The 19188-nt window shown below is 38.2% G+C and overlaps 1 protein-coding gene across 1 annotated transcript in view; it reads right to left on the bottom strand.

The window, feature by feature from the left end:
* Positions 1–19188, bottom strand: part of TTC27 (tetratricopeptide repeat domain 27) — a 124517-nt gene that overhangs the window by 43830 nt on the left and 61499 nt on the right. Inside the window, exon 10 of the mRNA XM_054162364.1 lies at positions 11983–12096. Coding sequence (XP_054018339.1) covers positions 11983–12096 — 114 coding nt within the window. The remainder of the gene's footprint in view (positions 1–11982; positions 12097–19188) is intronic.

Here is a 19188-nt window from a genome sequence, read left to right as displayed (position 1 = left end):
AAGTTCTAATGGTACCAGAGGAACAAACACACATTGCTTTCAACTGCCTTATTTCACTTGAGGTACTCTAACTTGAGCCAGAAGGAGAGGACTGAAGGTCAAACTTCTCCATCAGCAGCAACCACTACCTACTTCTGCTACCATTTTTCCAGAGGACAGAAGTGAGCCCAGGAGTCTACTGAGCCTTTAGCCATTCATCCAACCCTCAGCCTGCACCTTTAATAGAGAACCAGAGGGGAAAATGCCGGCTTCATATCAGAAGAATTGTCCTGATCAGGCGCAGCTTGAAAGCTCCTGAAATAGTTTAAGATTGCACTGCAGTTTAGCATTTTAGAACTTCTAAGTCTCTGAACTTGCTTGTTGTTTGTATGCATTTTACACAGGGGAAAATGGAATAAAACAGACAAAGGGTCTGTAGTAGAATCATTTACTGACTGTTTCTATTTCTAGGCAACTTCAGTGTTTACACAGACCTGTATAATATCTGCGTAATAGTTATAAACAATAATATTTTTGCTGTTTAAATCTAATTCAGACACCTTAGATCATGTAGCTTTCAAAAATATTTCCACATCTGTCAAAACACCCAGGCCTTATCACAAACCTAAAATGCTATAATTAACAATATTCAGACAAACAGCAATACTGTGAATAAACTGGGTAACTGCAAAGCAAAGGGAAATACTGCAGTGAGTCAGTATTACACCACCATAGAACCCTCCATACAGTGATCCAAATGATTGTTTCAATCAATGGCCCTTAGTTTGGAAAGTACAGAATCCAAACACATTCCTCAAGACATAACTATAACTGAAATAGGAACTAAACAAGCTTAGTTAGGCCAGGAAACAGTTCTTTGGTTAGAGACTACATCCAGCTGTGGTGGGTTGAAAATTCTGCCCCCTCTCCCCTCCCCCCCCCCGCTTTGAATTTGCCAGACCAGCTCAGTCTCTACTGTAAAGTATGGCCACAGTACAATAGTTCCCATTCAACTCATTCTTTACAAACTAGATTCCCCAAATTTCGTACCTCTGAACATTCAGAAGCCACATACAGTTAACATATTAGATATTTTTAAAAGTAACCTAATCCTCCCTCTCTGTTACTCACTTGAGAGACAGGCCCTTGGCATGATGGGAATTCTGTCAGTAGACACATTTATCAGAAAAAGCAGTTCTGCCTACTACAGCATCATGGTTACAAACTAGTTTCACAGCATGAACATTTTCATTTTTGAAATCAGTTCTTGTTTCTGTAAATGATACAATCATTTAATCTAAAAAAAGAAAAATAACATTTCCCCTCATTAATTACACAATAGTCCATTCTTCTCTGTTTTATCTTTTCCACAAGGACTGTTTTTCTTCAGTGTTTCTAAATATATATCACAAAGATCTGTCACCAGTTTAATGACCTATTTCACAAAGCTCTTTGCCCCACTTTCTGTGAATCCGTACTATCTCTGCCAATGACTACAAATCTCCACAGCTTATACAACTTTGTTGCAGAAACTGATCTGCTGAAATATTACTCTTAACTGGTGTTCAAGAAACAAATTGCCTAAAGCATTCTCCTTGATCACCCCAGTGCTGACCTACATAATAAAAGTTAAATGTTTTCAATGTAATGTTCTCCGAATCTACCCTGATTTGGCTACATAACCACTTTCTTGCCCCTATTTGTAGAGCAATTATTTTCAGCTTTTATCAGATTTCCCACTAAAAATATCATTGGACAATAAATGAATTGGTTCTCTTAAAATCACAGCTTGTATGCTCACCTGAGGAAGTAAAAAGACTTTTTTTGTATCAGAAGAAAGAAAAGCCATACTGACAGACTGTTTACTATTTCTTGCGTGAGTATATAAGGAGAAAAGCAAGGACCACTAATTACTGGGATTTACTAATGGCTTTGACTTATTAGCTATTGCAACTACTGCAAGTAGTAGAGCACTACTATTTCCATATTCTTTCCCTTTAAATGCTTTCAAAACTAATACCAGTTTCTAGTCTTTCATTTCCTGAGATGGCTAAAGCAGTGCTAAAATACCTTCTAATGGAAGAATTTTTCAGAACAATGCTGGACCACTTTCAAAACACTCAAAAACACTTCTATCAATAACATTTGTCTCATTGTTATTGTGATATTTCCCAACAATTGTTTTTGTACATCTTAGCTTCATTTCAATAAGAGGGCCCTATCTACTACATGCATGACCATAAATTAGTCTTTCAAGACTGAATTAATCTTCTACACAGTTCACCGTGGCAATAGAACTTCTTGAACCACAGTAATCTACATGCTTAGTGCATTCTCATCACGTGGAAATCTCATTCATTTGGCAGGCTTTGCAAGGGAGGACTGGGAGTACATTCCTCAGAGAAAACTGTGGAAAGACAAAGAGAACTGCTTTGTCTTCTTTGATTTAATTTCTTACCTGTAATAAATTGATCACCATTAATGAATTAAAACTGCAAAGCTACCATCCTCAGGGCATTTTATACTTGCTTTGCATGTATTTTTATTCTTGAAAAACATGAAAATCTGAAAAGAATGCAAATTCATTCTGTTTATCTTCATACAGCTCCAAAAAAGCCATTTTATTGAGCCACTACTTTCCATATATTTAGTAGACCATGGCTCTAATCAACCAAAATATGCATACAGACTTGGGTCATTGAAGATAAAGCACATTTAAGAAAGAACTGATATAAATGTACATAGTTTGAATGAATAAATGTCAGTATTATTTCAGCCAGGAAATCCTTCTGGTAGGGTTTTTTTTTTTTTTGGTTTCTTTTATTTGTCTGAGTTTTCTTGAGTTTTGTCAGGGGGAGGTGGTTTGGTGGTATTTTTGTTGTGGCCTTTTGGTTGTTGCTTGCTTTGTTGTTGGTTGATTGTTTTGGGGCTTTGTTCTGTTTTGTTGGTTTTAAAAAACATTTTATTTTAATTATAACTTCTTTTCCTCTAAACAATTCATGTTCTTCAACTTCCTTTATACATAGCCTTATTGCTATCTTTGTTTTTTAAGTCAGGAGGATCCAATGTGAACATGTTTAAGACAGGATTAAACCATCTTTAGCATAGAATTCCTCTTTTTTTCTATTTAAATGTTAGGGAAGTTTTCTAATAAAGAAGTTAGCTTGCCAACATTTTAAGACTTTTGTAGATGGAAATGGAAGTGTGATTAGCAAATAAAGGAACTGTACATTATTTACACCAATCAAATAGCACTACAGGCCCTGTAGACAACTATCAAAACGTGTTTTGCAGTTTTGCATTTACAATTTGCTCCTTTCTTATAGATATCTTAGGAATGTATAGGCTCTGACAACAGGGCTGTTTTACAAGACATTAAAATTAGCAGATCTCCCTGTTTCTGTTTCAGGTGCAATTTCATAGAGCAAACAAGAAAAACATGCCTTCGTGTCTTATCAGCTCCTAGGAATTTTCCCAATTCTGGATAAAGTTAAGTGAAAGAAAACATGCCTTTGCACCTGTGTGGCAAGTCCTGAAGGCTTGTTTACCCCTTCCATATACTGTCATTCCAGGTACTTTGCCAATGATTTTCATGATATCATGCATCCAACTGTCATTAAACCTCAGTATCTGAACATGTCCTGCTGCTATGTTAATTTAGATTACTGATTTTAAGTGTAGGTTTAAGGACATTTTGTAAGAGAACATCTTAACATTAATTGGATGTACCATTTTTCCTTTATCCTGGCTTGTGTCACGACTGTGTTATCACTTGGGACTTTTTAACTTTGCTGTTCTACAGGTACTGGGTGTCAATAGAGATGCTGAATGTAGAAAGTAAACCTTTTTAAGTATTCGGCATTAAATAGTTCAGCTAAATTTCAATTTCAAACAATTATTTGACAGCTCCTGCTTCATAAAAAATAGATTTATCCCTGCTTTTAACTGCATTTCAGAAAGTAAGCATTTAGAAAAATTACAATTTTTTCACTGCCTACCTTTAGCAGGCCTTTTATCTGTGAGATTTTAAAGTCTAATTCTCTGGTGTACCAATTAAAGCTATTAAGTGGAAAACTGTAAAGGTACCATTTAGACACATTTTCTAGAGCTTTTCCTCTGTGATAGTTTGGTAATTCATTTTCCACCACTCTATTACTACCTTGTTCTCAGGCAAACAAATAGATTCTTTACTTTAAATTTATTCCCTAAGTATCTCCTACTTGTCTAAGAAAGACAATCATCCAAAGTTATTACACATCATAATAATTTCAAATTCCAAAATTATCCAGGAGGAGACCACCTCTTGAATCTAAGGTACTGGCTTCACCTATACTATGGCAGGAAAGAGGGAAGGCAAAAAATCTGCACGGCATCTATGCAAAAGAACTTGAAGCACTGGACTACAAATAAGACTTGTTTTTTGCATAAATCCATGCGAATTTTTCAGGTGCAAGATGGTGTTGATAGTTGTAAAAGGAAGTATGCTGGGACAGAAATTATTGATTAGGGTCCTGAAACTGTGCAGGTCTAAATTTTTTCTAAAACGAGCCACATAGTAGATTTTTAATGTGAATGTTCATGTTCTATCAGTGTCATTTTACTAAAAAAGCTTCAATTTCTTTATAAAAGTGTTTTTGCAGCTGGGTGTGGAAGGAAAGCACACAAAAGGAAATGAGTGCAATGATCCCAAATGAAATAGAGAGCATTCACTATCAAAATTAGCACAAAAGAGGTCAAGGTCATGAATAGAAGATAATTGGATTCATGAACGTCTGACGTAGTATTTCCTTTTTATTTGAAACTGAGAGCCAAGCAGTACAATTCAGAGCACTGCCTATGCAATGCCAGCTTGGAATGCTTTGTTGTAGTCAAACACTACCACTTAAAGAAGGATGGTAAAACAAATGAGGCCTGTAACAGCATGACAGACTGTGAAAATTACAAGCCTAGTATTCTGGACAAATATTGAGCCCAAAGCTACCGAGTGCCAGTGCTTAGGAGACTGATTTCAATGTTAAATCTTGTAATGACTAAAGCCTCAGGACAAATCTGTTTACAGAGGACACAAAATCTTTGGGATATGCTATGTGTATTTTTAATATATATGCCACTTACATTTAGTTTTCACTTATTTGAATGTTACTTATATGAAATATGATTTTGTAGTTATTACATTATATTTATCAAATAACTGTACTTTCTTGAATGGTTTTGATTTCAAAGAAAAAGCTGTCTCACTTGTCAATGATGCTATTGATTTTTACAGTGTACCAGAAGGTGTAAGCAGAACTTCTCCTAAGATAGATTTACAAGCTTACTTTGACAAGATGGATTTAAAATCAGACCATTCACTTCCTGCTGCAAAAGCAAGAATACTGATATCATTCATAATTTCATCATGGCAGCACTAGATTTAAAATAATTTCAAATAGAGGCTAGATCATTTGACATTTGGAAAAGTACATCTCCTTTTCCATGTATGCATCTTGCCATCTTTTGGGTATGTTTGCAGCTAATTTGTTTCCAGCGCAGCAGCATCACAGTATCTTTCTCTGCAGTCTCAAATGCTAAACGTATCTGGATGATCACAGCCTTAACCTGCATCTTTATGAGTCAGAACAGGAGAGGTAAACAGGAGAGATAGTTGGAGTTACTTCCCCAAAAAGATCTGTAATGAGGTTCCCCCTTTCCTATCAGATGACTCGACATTTTTGTCACAGCTTGATATGTCTGCATACATCTGCCCTAAACCAGCAGATAAATGTCCCATGCAATCATGAGAGCACCCATGGAGCGCAACTGCTTCTTGTAGAGATGTTTGTAACTAGCTTTGCTACTGCTATTGATGAAGAGCAGCTACAAAACACCACGCAGGCTGCAAAACCTGCAGAGGAACTGCGTATACTTTCTGAACACTAAGCCTGCATTAAGTTCCAAGCTGTTGTAGTTACACTACTTTTATAGTTCCCAAATCAGCTTGCTCAGGGGGAAGGCACTACTGAAGGCAATGCTGAGAAGCAGATCCAAAGGCTTGTTGCATCACCTTTGCTTTCTGTTTTTCACTAAAACAGGGGAAGTAAGGACAAGATAGAAGAATAAATAAAAGAAGAGCTAACACTGTTAATTTAATTTAATTAGAATATATGAGGAACACACAACTGCCCTAACAGGTAAGGAAGAGTTTGTTTTCTAGCACCTGGTACAGACACTGGACAATGTGACACAAGAAGATCTGTCTACCTGTACTGGGCTGTTTTGGACCTTGGTTTGTCAGCTCATAGTGGGATACCTAGCTCCAGATCTACAATGATATTTATGACATACACTGTACATATTTACCTGTTCAAATGTAACAACAGCTGTAAAGCTTCCTTTGTTCACTGTGGCAGTAGGTGGGAATAGTGTGTTATCCATGCCTTGATCTGGGTCTGACTGTGTATGGAACTTAATTATTTTTATTGTTTAAATGCAGTTGAGATTATAAATCTTATGCACTCCAGGGTAAAGCTTCTGTAGAAGGATGTGAACGTTGTGTCCTGGAATCTATCAATATTCACATTTTTCTCTTCAACTCATTATCTTAATTTTGTTTGTTAAAGAAGTCTAATATTATCGTTCAATATGGCTTAAGGATTCTCCTATCTGAAATTATGTCTCCTAATACCACCATTCCAATTGTCAAGATACTGAGTGAAGAGACTCTAAAGGGAGAAAGGCAATTATCTTCAGATGTAAGATTCGATGGGAAACATTAGGAAAAAATGGGAGGCTCAGTAATTTTTGAGGCTTTTAGAAAGTGCATTGACATAAAAAAGCAACAGCTCAAGTACTGACCATAATTCTCAAATGCAGAAAGGTTTGCATGTTAAAAGCTTCCCCACACCAGCTGATATTGCTGATCTACAGTCACAAATGCAACAGTTCAGAAGAAAATTTCTAGGCAGGAATCATTAGCTGCAAAATTATACTATTCAATGTTCTCTTTTTTTTTTTTGCTAGTGGCACAAAATCAACTCAGTTGTTCCTGAATAACTCTTGGCAGACTGGGTCTCTGAGATTTACTTTTTTTTATTTTTTCAACAAAACCTATGATTGCCTAGTGGAAGAAAAACAGAGGAAACAAAGCACTACTGCATTCATTATTTTGAAGTGTTCACTGTATCCCCAGAATCACTTCTATCATGTAACAATTTCGGCCAAACCTGCCATTTGCTTAAGCAAAATTCAATATGGTCTCAAAATGTCTGTCTGGAGACTGAAATCATAACTATAACAAAAAGGTCACTCTCTCTTGAGATTACTTTCCTAAGTAAGAAGATTTACTTCTTCACACACAGAGAAAACCATTAATTGCTGGAAAAAACAACACTCTAAAGTATTATTTAAGTGAAAACTACAGGGCAGCTGAGACAGAATTCCCAATCACTTACACGTGTGTAAAACTAAGGATACAGAACAAGATCTCAGACACAATAATTAGCCTATAGTATTGCTAGTCTGCTCCCATGTCTTCTAAAGCCGTACTAAAATCAGCCTTTGAAGATACATTTCTCTGCCCCTAATAGGCAATTTTTTTAGGTGCCAAGAAAAACAAGCAAGAGAGAACTGTATGAAATACCACAGATGTTGTAATGCCTGTTATAAAACCCCATTATCTTATAGGTGTGCTATCTTCACATGCAGTGAGCAGCAGAAACTACAATCACAAAAGGGACACAATAATGAGCTGATAAAAACTGCAGGTGTAGAGGTAGCCCATGTAATCACCCAGATCGAGCTGCAGAAAGCAGCGGTAACAAGTCTCCATAAGGGTAAGACTTAGCAGGCTATTAGTTTATGTGGCTCAAGGCAGCTTCACCTCTTCCACTCCTGGTGTAATCCAGTGTAACAATGCTCTCATTTCTACCCCACCACCCTGTGGACAAAGCATGGGATTTCCACAGAATCACAGAACTGTCAGGATTTGAAGGGACCTCAAGAATCATCTAGTTCCACCCCCCCTGCCATGGGCAGGGACACCTCACACTACATCAGGTTGCTCAGAGCCACATCCAGCCTGGTTTTAAAAAACTTCCAGGGATGCTGCTTTCACCACCCTTATGGTGAAGAATTCCTTCCTAACATCTTATCTAAATCTACCTTCCCCTAGCTTGGATCCATTCCCCCTAGTCCTATCATTATCTGACACCCTAAGAAGCCCCTCACCAGCTTTCTTGTAGGCCCCCTTAAGATACTGGAAGGCCACACTAAGGTCTCCTTGGAGCCTTCTCTTCTCCAGTCTGAACAACCCCAACTCTCTCAGCTTGTCCTCAGAGGAGAGGAGCTCCAGTCCTCCGATAATCCTTGTGGCCCTTCTCTGGACACATTCCAGCACGTCCAGATCCTTCCTGTAATAGGGGCTCCAGAACTGGACACAGTACTCTATGTGGCGTCTCACCAGAGCAGTGTAGAGGGGGTAGAATCACCTATCTCAACCTGCTGGCCACACTTCTTTTGATGCAACCCAGGATACAGTTAGCTTTCTGGGCTGCAAGTGCACACTGATGACTCATATTCAGCTTCTTGTCCACCAGCACCCCCAAGTACATTTCTTCAGGGCTGCTCTCAAGCCATTCACTGCCCAGCCTATATCAGTGCCTTGGATTGCCCCAACCCAGATGCAGGACCTTGCACTCGGTCTTGTTGAACCTCATGAGGGTGGCTTGGGCTCACCTCTCCAGCCTAAGTCCCTCCCTTCCCTCCAGCCTGTCAGCTGCACCACACAGCTTGGTGTCATTGGTGAACTTGATGAGGGGGCACTCAGTGCCTTGTCTCCAACAAAGATGTTAAACAAGACTGGTCCCAGTACTGATCCCTGAGGGACTCCACTTGTCACTGGCCTCCATTTGGACATGGACCCATTGACAGCCACCCTTTGGGTGCAGCCATCAAGCCAGTCCTTTATCCACTGAGTGGTCCATCCACCAAACCCATACTGCTCCAGCTGGGAGACCAGGATGTCATATGGGACAGTGTCAAAGGCTTTGCTGAGGTCCAGGTAAGTGACACTGGCTGCTCTCCCTTTGTCTACTGATGTTGTGAACTTTAATTCATTTTGCTTCATTCTTAAAAATATTTTAAACTCCAATGAAATGGAAGAATATTTATTTAATAGACCAAGAAACTATAGTGGGATGCTACCCTTTATGTGCTTTAAACAAGTTTTTTGGTTAGGGTTTGCTTTTTCGTTTTTGTTTGGGGGGGGGGGTGTGTTTGTTAGGTTTTGTTTATTTGTTTTTAAATCCCTCCTCCATTTTCTCTTTTTCCATAGCTCCTAGACCACTCAAAATTCCTTTTTCTTCCTTATCCTATTATTTGCTCTCTGGTTGCACTTTTCAGCAGTTACTTGTGGTTTAACAGCTCATTTCAAACAATTTTCCACTATTAATAGTTTATAAATTATTTTCTTACAATAGATGGTAGGTGAAGATCCCAAGACTGATGTAGAAGTGGCAGGTTTCTAGTTATGTGGAGAGCAATTTATCAAAATCTATCCCCTTTTCCTTCTGTTTTCTCCCTCCTCTTTCCTTCCTTTTTACCCTAGCATTTCCCATCCTCCCTCACCTACACTCATATGGAAAAAAACATTGAGCCTTTAAAAAAACCTAAAAAATCATACTGTATCCAGATGCCCATTTTGATTAGCAGTACCTTAGTCCAGACTTCAATGTATGTTATACTGGTCATGATCAAATACTCCAGTGGAATGCTTTAGCTCTCAAATACTGTTGTCTTTTCTGAGAAAAATGCCACAAATCAATGGAGCCAAAACATGTTTTCTTTAACAAACCAAACATGTAGCCTGGCTTACTTTAGTGCTGAAAAGCAGCATATGCTTGCTCAGTAATAATCTAAGTTGCAGACTCATTACAGAAGTAGTAAGCATAGAAATGGGGAAGGGGAGTAGCAGCAGAAGAAAGTCCCAGCATCAGTGACTCAGGGCCTATAATGGCTCATGCACTCTTCAGTCAACCCTAAAGTAACTTCAATGATTTAATTTACCACTTCCTAGTCAACTGTCTTAGAAGACTGGAAAGGACCTTAGAGTTCATATATTCCAACCTCTCTGCTACAGGCAGGGACACCTCTCAACAAGACTCAGCTGCTCAAGGCCTCCTCCAGCCTGGGCTTGAACACCCCCAAGGAGGAAGGTATTTACAACCTCCCCAGGCAGCCTATTCCAGAGTCATATCACCCTCATAGTGAAAAACTTCTTCCTAAGATCCAGTCTAAACCTACTCTCCTTCAGCTTGAAACCGTTCCCCCTTGTCCTGTTGCTAGACACCCCTGTGAGAAGTCCCTCTCCAGCCTTCCTGTAGGACCTTTTCAGATATTTTAAGACAGCTACAAGATCCCCCCTGGAGTCTTCTCTCTTCTAGACTAAATAACCCCATGAGCCTGCACTTGCAAGAATAACTCCTTCATGAACACTTCTATCATGTGACTATCAAACATAGCATAGTATAACAATTTTCTATATGCAGGATTAATCAAGACAGACAAAAATGTTGGAGACACTCCAACTGGTTTATGGCTTTGGGCATCAGGGATCCTGAGATTACTTCCCAAATGCTGTTAGGTGCTACATTTCCAAGACCTGGAATCCTGTCTTCCCTCACACTCTTCTACCGACCCCAGGAAATTCCACTATAGCAGCTCTACATTCTTCTCAGCAAAACAAATATGCACATCCAAGCTACACTTCTTCAAAGATCCATGCATCAATTCTGATTTTAGATGAAACATCTGCTCCTCAGGATTTAATTACACAGCACCACAGCCATCAGTTTTATAGCTTCCTGGCAGTTTTAGTCTGCAGGACTGTTCCTGATGGACATATAGAAATGCCTGCTGTTCAGATGTGACAGCAAGACTTAAGAGCATAAAGATGACAAATGGCTAACAAAACTCTGCAACATGAAGGAAAAAAATAAAATAAAATTCACTCTTTATATAGCCTACAAACCTTTCCTTTGGAAAAAACAAAAAACCACCCCCCCCACTACCCCCTCCAAATCCCAAACCCCTACTAGCTGAAAACTTTCAGAATTGTAAAATTCCTTTTTCCTAGTTGAAAAGTGCTTTCTTTGGAGTAGCGTTATTTACCATCTCCTCAGACTTGCAATAGGTATCCTAAACACTAAGTACCACATCAAAACAGTAAACTGAAAGTGCTGCTTTATTTATAAATGTGCTTTCTTGTTCTCACAATAGCAATGAATATCTGCAAGTTTCAGTGCTGGCTACAGATGAGTTCAGTAAAAACTATTTAAAAATACAGCAGCAGCTTAACATTCATAAACTATTACATTAAAAAACTCCTCAGATCAGAAGTCAGAAACTAGAGGTAAGAAAACACATTTTAATTTCAATCCTTGTGGTGGGTTGAAGTTTCCCCCCAGCATTAACATAAACTCCCACAATCCTTCACAACTTGTTGTGTTTTCAAAGGAAGTGACTAGTTATTATTTGTACATTAGAATAAACCAAGTTGGAAGAGACCTTCAAGATCATCACGTCCAACCCATCAACCAATCCAACACCACCTAAACAACTAACCCATGGCACCAAGCACCCCATCAAGTCTTCTCCTGAAAACCTCCAATGATGGTGACTCCACCACCTCTACAGGCAGCCCATTCCAATGGGCAATCACTCTTTCTGTATAGAACTTTTTCCTAACATCTAACCTGAACCTCCCCTGGCGCAGCCTGAGACTGTGTCCTCTTGTTCTGGTACTGGCTGCCTGGGAGAAGAGACCAACATCCGTCTGTCTACAACCTCCCTTCAGGTAGTTGTAGAGAGTAATAAGGTCACCCCTGAGTCTCCTCTTCTCCAGGCTAAGCAACCCCAGCTCCCTCAGCCTCTCCTCGTAGGGCTTGTTTAACTCAAGACTGGCAGACATAAAAGGATTTGTGGTTCATACTTGTAGTTCAGAGACAGATGCCTGCACAGGCATCTTACCTGTGTCTGCTTCATTGCCCGTTCCATTCTGCGAGTACTTCCTTTCTCAAGCTTGGTCCGAAGGAGCAAGGCTGATGTCTGAATGGCCCAGAACTTTGGCTGAGAGAGCAAGCACTGCAGAGAAAAATAACAGGTTTTTTTTTCCCCACTATTTCATGTTGAAAGACATAGAAGACAGAAAAGTTTTAAACTGTGTTCTCAAGCATGAATGCTGTTTCCTATTCTTAAAGTCAGACATGTGGTTGTAGTACTTATTTCATTAATTGAAGGCTGTACAGACACTTTAATTATTTTCAGCATAAAGGGTAGCCATCAAAATTATTTTCTCCTCAGCTAGGGCAGCACAGTTTGTACACATATCCATATGGTGCACGTGCCAATTTGCACACATTGAAATGCTGCTCAAAATGAAATGCAGATAAAGAATTTAATAGTGAGCAGTCTGTCTCAGCCTTCTCCACACCTGCATACTGAATAGCTGTAGACAGCAGCAGGGATACGACTTCTTAAGGCTGAGCAGAATCAGTTCTTTCTTAGCCTCTCATATAAGGTGCTCTTATGCCTACCTTTGACAGCACTTCCACATTACATAGGCTGAAATTGCTAAAAATTGGAATAATAATAATAAATTTAGAATTTGCCATGACTTGAGAATAACAGGAAGAAGTTTTGATGCATAGTAGATGTATAGGGAATACAGAATAATCCAGTTGAAAAGCTTTTCTAATCACATAGTAGGCTATCACTTGCAATGCCTTGCCCTGATGCCAGGAACTTGGTGTCAGTCACCAACTACTGAGTTTTAGAAAAACAAAATATGAGATACATAACCAATACAACTTTAATATCCCTTAATAATGTACAGACCACATGGATTCTTTCCAGTGTGGTTTCAGACACAGTAAACCATTTTTCTGTTAGATATTCATTTTGAAAAGTGAGACAGCAGGAAAAGTTCCTTGCTAATTTTATTGACACTACAAATATGATCCAGCTTCTCTGAGAAAATAAATTTGTCTATAGATATTTGTGGACTGGAAAAAAAAGCCCCAGTGGTTTTATTCTTTATTGTCAAAGATCTCCCAAAACATTAGAAAGTATATTTTGCTGGTGGTTTGTGTGAAATGCCTGACAAATTTCTGTTATATTGTGAAGTTTTTCTTTTCCCTAGTGTTTTCACAGTAAAGGAAGCAGAAAGAAACAGGCTGAAACAAACTCTCTCCAAGCAAAACTATAAAGGGAAGAAAGGTGACAGCAAATTAAATCATAAATGAAAGCAGTATAAACACAGGTACAGCCATCATAAACTTCACCATCGGCTGATCCTCTCCTGACTAACAATCTCTGCACTGTTTTTTTCCCAACTCCTACTCAGAATTATGTTAAGAAGTACCCAAAGACTTCTAAACCATTGTCTGTGTGCTGAGGACCTATGTGCTTGGGAATACAACCACACCAAAAGTATACAGGATATAGAACAGGTGTCCTTTTACAATTATGATCAGTAACTCTGTTAACTGGTCCAAATCCTACTTTTGAGGGCTCGTCTCTCCCCTGTCCAATTGTGGGAAGTTCAGTCTACTACATATTTTGTTTCTTGGTCCTAAGATAGACCCTTCACTGCAGGTCAAAAGGAAGGCATTCCCAACAGAGGATCCTGGTTTCCAAATTTTTTCATTGGTGGCTGCTCAAGGTGGCTGCTAAAAACCCCTTCAGGGATTGTTAGGGCAAACACTTGAACAATGTTTACTGTATCTGAGAAGCTTCTTTTGTGAGAAAGCTTACCTTTTGCCCCATTTTCTCCACTATTGGTATTCTGTCATAATATTTTATTTTTCACTTAAAGGACATTTTGTCTCTGCTGTATGTTGGTAGATATTATTTTTATTTTTCTAATGAACACAACAGCTCTCAAAAGAATAATGAAAACTAAATGGCTGGACTAGTAATGCTCCTAAATACATTTTAACGTCTAGTTACAGCCCTTGTTCAGCAGCAGAGTACCTGTCCCTTCTTACCAGTTCACCTTAGCAACTGGCACAAGCAGGGCATTATACAAAGCCTATCCACACCATCCAGCTCTACAAGAGAACCAGCATCTCAGGGAAAGCCTCACCTCTGCCTCTACAAATACCTCCTACACCACTGTTTTTTGCAGCAATTTAAGGAATTGTGCTGTATGAGTGTATGCAAAGTCATATGGGGAGGTAAGGGAAGCTAAGTGAAACAGGGTGGAAGATATGCTGAGGCAATTATGTTTCACTTCTCTGTAGGAGCAGTATCACACTTAGTTTGCATAACAGTCCTGCTTTTTGAAGATATTAACAAAGTGTAAGGTGTACCTGATACACAATTTCAGAAGGAAAAATTAAATTATCTGCATTTTATTGATACAAAAAAGCACTGCAATTGCATAGAAGTAGGCTTATTTTCACTTAAGCAACACTTCTAATTTTGTACTTCTACTGAGCTCAGTCCTGTGCCAGAAATTAAAGGCTCACCTTTTCACTGCCTATTTGCAATGTTTAAAGCACCACTGAGACAAAATAATATATGTATAAAGGGCACAAATGTTTGTGCAATAGGGCTGCAAAGAGTAATTTCAGAACATTCATCCAAAACTATTAGGCAAGCTTTAATCTTCTAACCAAAATCTCCACATAGTCTAGATTACAAATATTTCCTTTTAAGTCCCAGAGCTTTGTATTTCCACCTGAATATAGAGCTAGACTCTATCAATGAGACTACAGGTTAGAATAAAACATCTGGGAAAAAGCAAAACTAGAGATTATGGAAATTTGGTCAGCATATCTGGACCTTTATTGGACTGTACCAAAAGGCAGCTAAGAAAACTAATTCTAGAACAAAACCACTATTAAGAATCTTCACAAGTCATCCTTGTTCCTACTTTAGGGAAAGAACAATAAAATAAAGATAAGCAGGAGAATCAGAAGAGATAAGAAAAAAGGAAACAAAATAAGGTTATGCAACATCCGTACTAAGTAGAATTTTTCACACAGGGTAACTAAATTCGTCAATTCTTCCCCATTTTTTCCTACCAACCAGAACCCTTTATATCACCATATCAAAGTTTAAAAAGGAGATTACTGAAATATTATACAAGCCAGAATATTCATTCAATATATGACCCTTATATGACATATATATTCCTTAGATATGGAATGAAACATTACGATCCTGAAGTAGCCTGCTATTGTACAACACCTTTACAACAGCCCATTATGATGAAAGGAACACAATGGCAAGTAATACCTGACTGTGAGATAGGTGCACACCAAGAGCAAACCCAGGCTCTCAGGTACCATTAACAAATGACTCAGTCTCATCACTGTTCAGAATGTAGCCTAGGTGTGACGCACACCTTGATCATGCAATGAATTTTTGTTAGAGAAACAGAGGAAGAACGGTTGCACAATTTGCAGTATCAATACAAAATTATTGCTGTACAAGCTACCAATAATTTGCAAGGCAAAATTCTTGCTTCTCAGCACTGCTTTGCAGGCATATCTGTTAATATCTGGTGAAGGACTCTTATCACTGAATGCTACCTTAAAAGTGCTCAATTTGTTTTTAAGCACACAGCAGAGGATTCTTGGACATAAAAAGTTCACTGAATTCAATCCTAACAAACAAGAGAAGAAAATTAGTAAGAGATTAGGGGGAATTTGATTTCCTTTTTCATGTCCTGCCTGTGGTGGAGTCACCATCCCTGGAGGTGTTCAAGAGGGGATTGGACGTGGCACTTGAAGCCATGGCTTAGTTAGTCATGAGGTGTTGGGTGACACGTTGGACTCAATCTCTGAGGTCTTTTCCAACCTTATTGATTCTATGATTCTTTTCCACAGTTGCATCCAAATAATCTGACACTTAAATTTCTGTGTAACTAAAGCAATTTTTCTATTAAAAAAAGATGTCTAGATAGCACTTAACTTGAAATTGTTTTTGAAGTTTCTCCTAGCACTGAACTAATGACAAAAAAGCCAAGATGAAATAAATTTTTTTAAAGTCCCTGACTTATAGGAAAAAAGGGAAGATGCCACAGTGTTGTGGTACAGTTTCTTTAATCTACATATTTTCAAGAGAAGAGTATTTTCTAAGAGAAACACAATTCTAAAAAGAAAAAAAGAATGCAAAGGAAGCTTTGCCCTGGGCACTAGTTAGATGAACTTAAAACCATTCCTAATTGCCTAAAAAAATGTAAGGCAAGCTGAAGTCCATAGAGAAGCAAAAGGTATGCAAGCGTCGAGAAATGTCAAGTCTGCTATTAATCGAGCTGAAATGCAGATGGCCTCCAACATTGCAAGCAGCTTTCCGGCTGAAATAGGAAGTGTAACTTTAAATAGACATTTTGTTAGAACTCTGGAAGGTAAAATACAGTACATTTATAACTCAATGGTTTCCAATATCAGTGCAATTTTTATGTTGCACTGAAAAGTATAAATTATCAAGAGGATAAGAAAAAGACTAGATTTATAGTTACAAGTAAGCAGTAGAACCATGACTCACCAATACGATCAGTTTTTGATTTTCTGCTTGGTATATGAACATGCAGAAATTTCATATTTGCTGAAACGGAGCAAGTAGCTTTTCTGTTTCACTCTAGCATGTGTACCAATTGTGCTGTACATGCCCATCCCAAAGATTTTAAAATGAGTAAGAATCAAAATAAGATCTCATTATATGTCATCACCATGGAAGGCAAGGCAAGGTTTCACAGACCTTACATTTTTCCTGGTAGTGTTTTTCTTATCACAACACTCTAAAGTTTACTAATCCTTCAGCAACCATAAATTAAGAGGAAACCGGAATAACTATGCACACACACAAACCCTGGAAATACAGAACTAAAATACATTTATTGTTTTCTAAACAGGGAAAAGGCAAGCTGATCTAAACATCAAAGGATTGATTTTAAGCACAGAATGCTGTTCTTCTGGTGAATATAGTTACTTAAATGCAAAAATGTTGCTTAGTAATCCCTTAAAGGAACAGGGACTAACTTCTAAGTGTAGACAAAAGGAGATATTTCCAGATTATTGCAGTACACATTCTCTGTATTCTTCAATTGCCAATAAGCTTAAAAATGCACCTACAACTACAGAATGTTGAATTATGATCGTATTTTGTTCCACCACTGTCTATCTATTTTGATCCATCTATTCAATCCTACCTCACGTTTTTCCCTCTTTTTATTTCTCATCATGGCACTATATATGAAAATTTGCTATCATTACATATAAATTGTATTTTCTATAAAATGATACACAAGGTCTGCAAATCTGTGTGTATTCTCATATGACTGCATTAAAATCCAACCCTTAAGATAAAACACATATCTCTAAATCCCCATCTAATTCATCCCAGACAAAGACTAAACAACTGTGATTTTGAAAAGGCTTATCTTTTTCAAACTAACCAGGGAGCTCCTCCAGCCTCTTCATAAACCATCAGTTTATTGAAACTGAAATACAAGTAGGACATGGAACTGTTAGAACTGTTCCAGAGGAGGGCTACAAAGGCGATCAGAGGGCTGGAGCACATCTCCTGTGAAGACAGGACCAAGGGACTTGGGATTGTTCAGCTCTTGTCTACAGGCTGTAAGGTCCAAGGAGACCTTGTAGTAGCCTTTCAGTACTTGAAGGGGACCTACAGTACAGCTAGAGAGGAAGATTTTACAAAGGCCTGTAGTGCCAGGACAAGGGTAATAGCTTCAAACTGGAAGAAGTTTGGTTCAGGTTAGACAATAGGAGGAAATTCTTCACCGTAAGGGTGGTGAGGCACTGGGACAGGCTGCCCAGAGAAGCTGTGAAGGCGCCAACCCTGTAAGTGTTCAAAGCCAGGCTGGATGGGGCCTTGACCAACTTGGTATAGTAGATGCCCCTTCACATGGCAGTGAGGTTGGCACTAAATGAACTTTTGGGTCCCTTCAAACCCAAACCATTCTCTGATTCTATAAATAATCTGAAGTTTAGATGGAAGCAACTCCTATGCCTATCTACTCAAATACATGACATAGAATTCTTTTCCTTTCTCTGAAAGTATCATGTTAACATGTAACTAGTTGACTAGGTTCAAAATTCAAACATAAACTGACAGAATAAAAATTTCTCTTGGACAGTGAGTTCGAAAAGGTGGTAGCAAAATGGAGTACACCCAGGTCAAGCCTACTGATTTCACTACACTTGAAAAGTTATACTAATGGATTCTGCAGTACAATCCTCAATTTATATAAAACATGATGGCCACATGACAGTTATGAACAAACAACAGCGGTTTTCTTGACAATAAATAAATAGGATGCTGAAGGAAACTATTTCAAACTTCTGTCATCTACAACCACTGACACTGCAGAAAACAAGCAATAGTTTTGAAATTTACACCACTAATCAGAGTGGTCATCTGAGCACCTATAAATTCCTCACCTTCCTGTGTCTCATAGACAAGAAATATTTTTATATTCGATTGCATGTGTCAATAGTTGGATAAGACCTACTAATCTTAAAAAACAAATTTTGGGCATCTGTTCAAGATAGCAAACATTCAGATAAATAAGGTGTTAATCTCTAGAAATGTTAGGACTGATTAGGCAGAAGTAATTAGAAAACATAAGGCTGTATATCCTGCAATCACATTTTATTAGCTATGAACATCTTCATAGCTAATAAGGGTCAACAAACCCCCCCACACAACACAAAACAGATGATTCTTGTAACCATTTGACAATTTCTAATCCTACTTGTCACAATTATGTCCTTAGAGAGCAATACAAACAAGATAATACATCAAATACAAGTATCTAATTTAAATTGTGCATGGCACCTTCAGAGTAAGAATACCTCTGCAGTTTAACAAGAAACCAAAAAATTATGCAATGTTTGAACCTGTATGACATACATCAGCAGAAGTGCATTTTCCTTTCTTAGGTATTTAATTGATTTTAATGAGTTGTTACACTGAGTCAGCATATTAAGTTCAGTCCTTTTTTTTCTTTTTTAACACTATCAAGATTTAAGTGGTTCCTTCTTTTCAAACAAATTGTGTCTGTCAGGTAAACAAGAGAGACAAGCAGAAATTCTGAAAGTACTGAAGTGACAGAGGAGACGATGCGCACACTGCCATTTTCCAGCATGGCTTTAATATTCCATATATATATTTCAGTAGGTTTAGAGCACACATTTGGCATAT

This window comes from Dryobates pubescens, chromosome 6 (assembly GCF_014839835.1).
Source record: "Dryobates pubescens isolate bDryPub1 chromosome 6, bDryPub1.pri, whole genome shotgun sequence".
Classification (NCBI taxonomy): domain Eukaryota; kingdom Metazoa; phylum Chordata; class Aves; order Piciformes; family Picidae; genus Dryobates; species Dryobates pubescens.
Note: the sequence above shows the minus strand (reverse complement) of the source record. Positions and strands in the feature narration are given on the sequence as shown.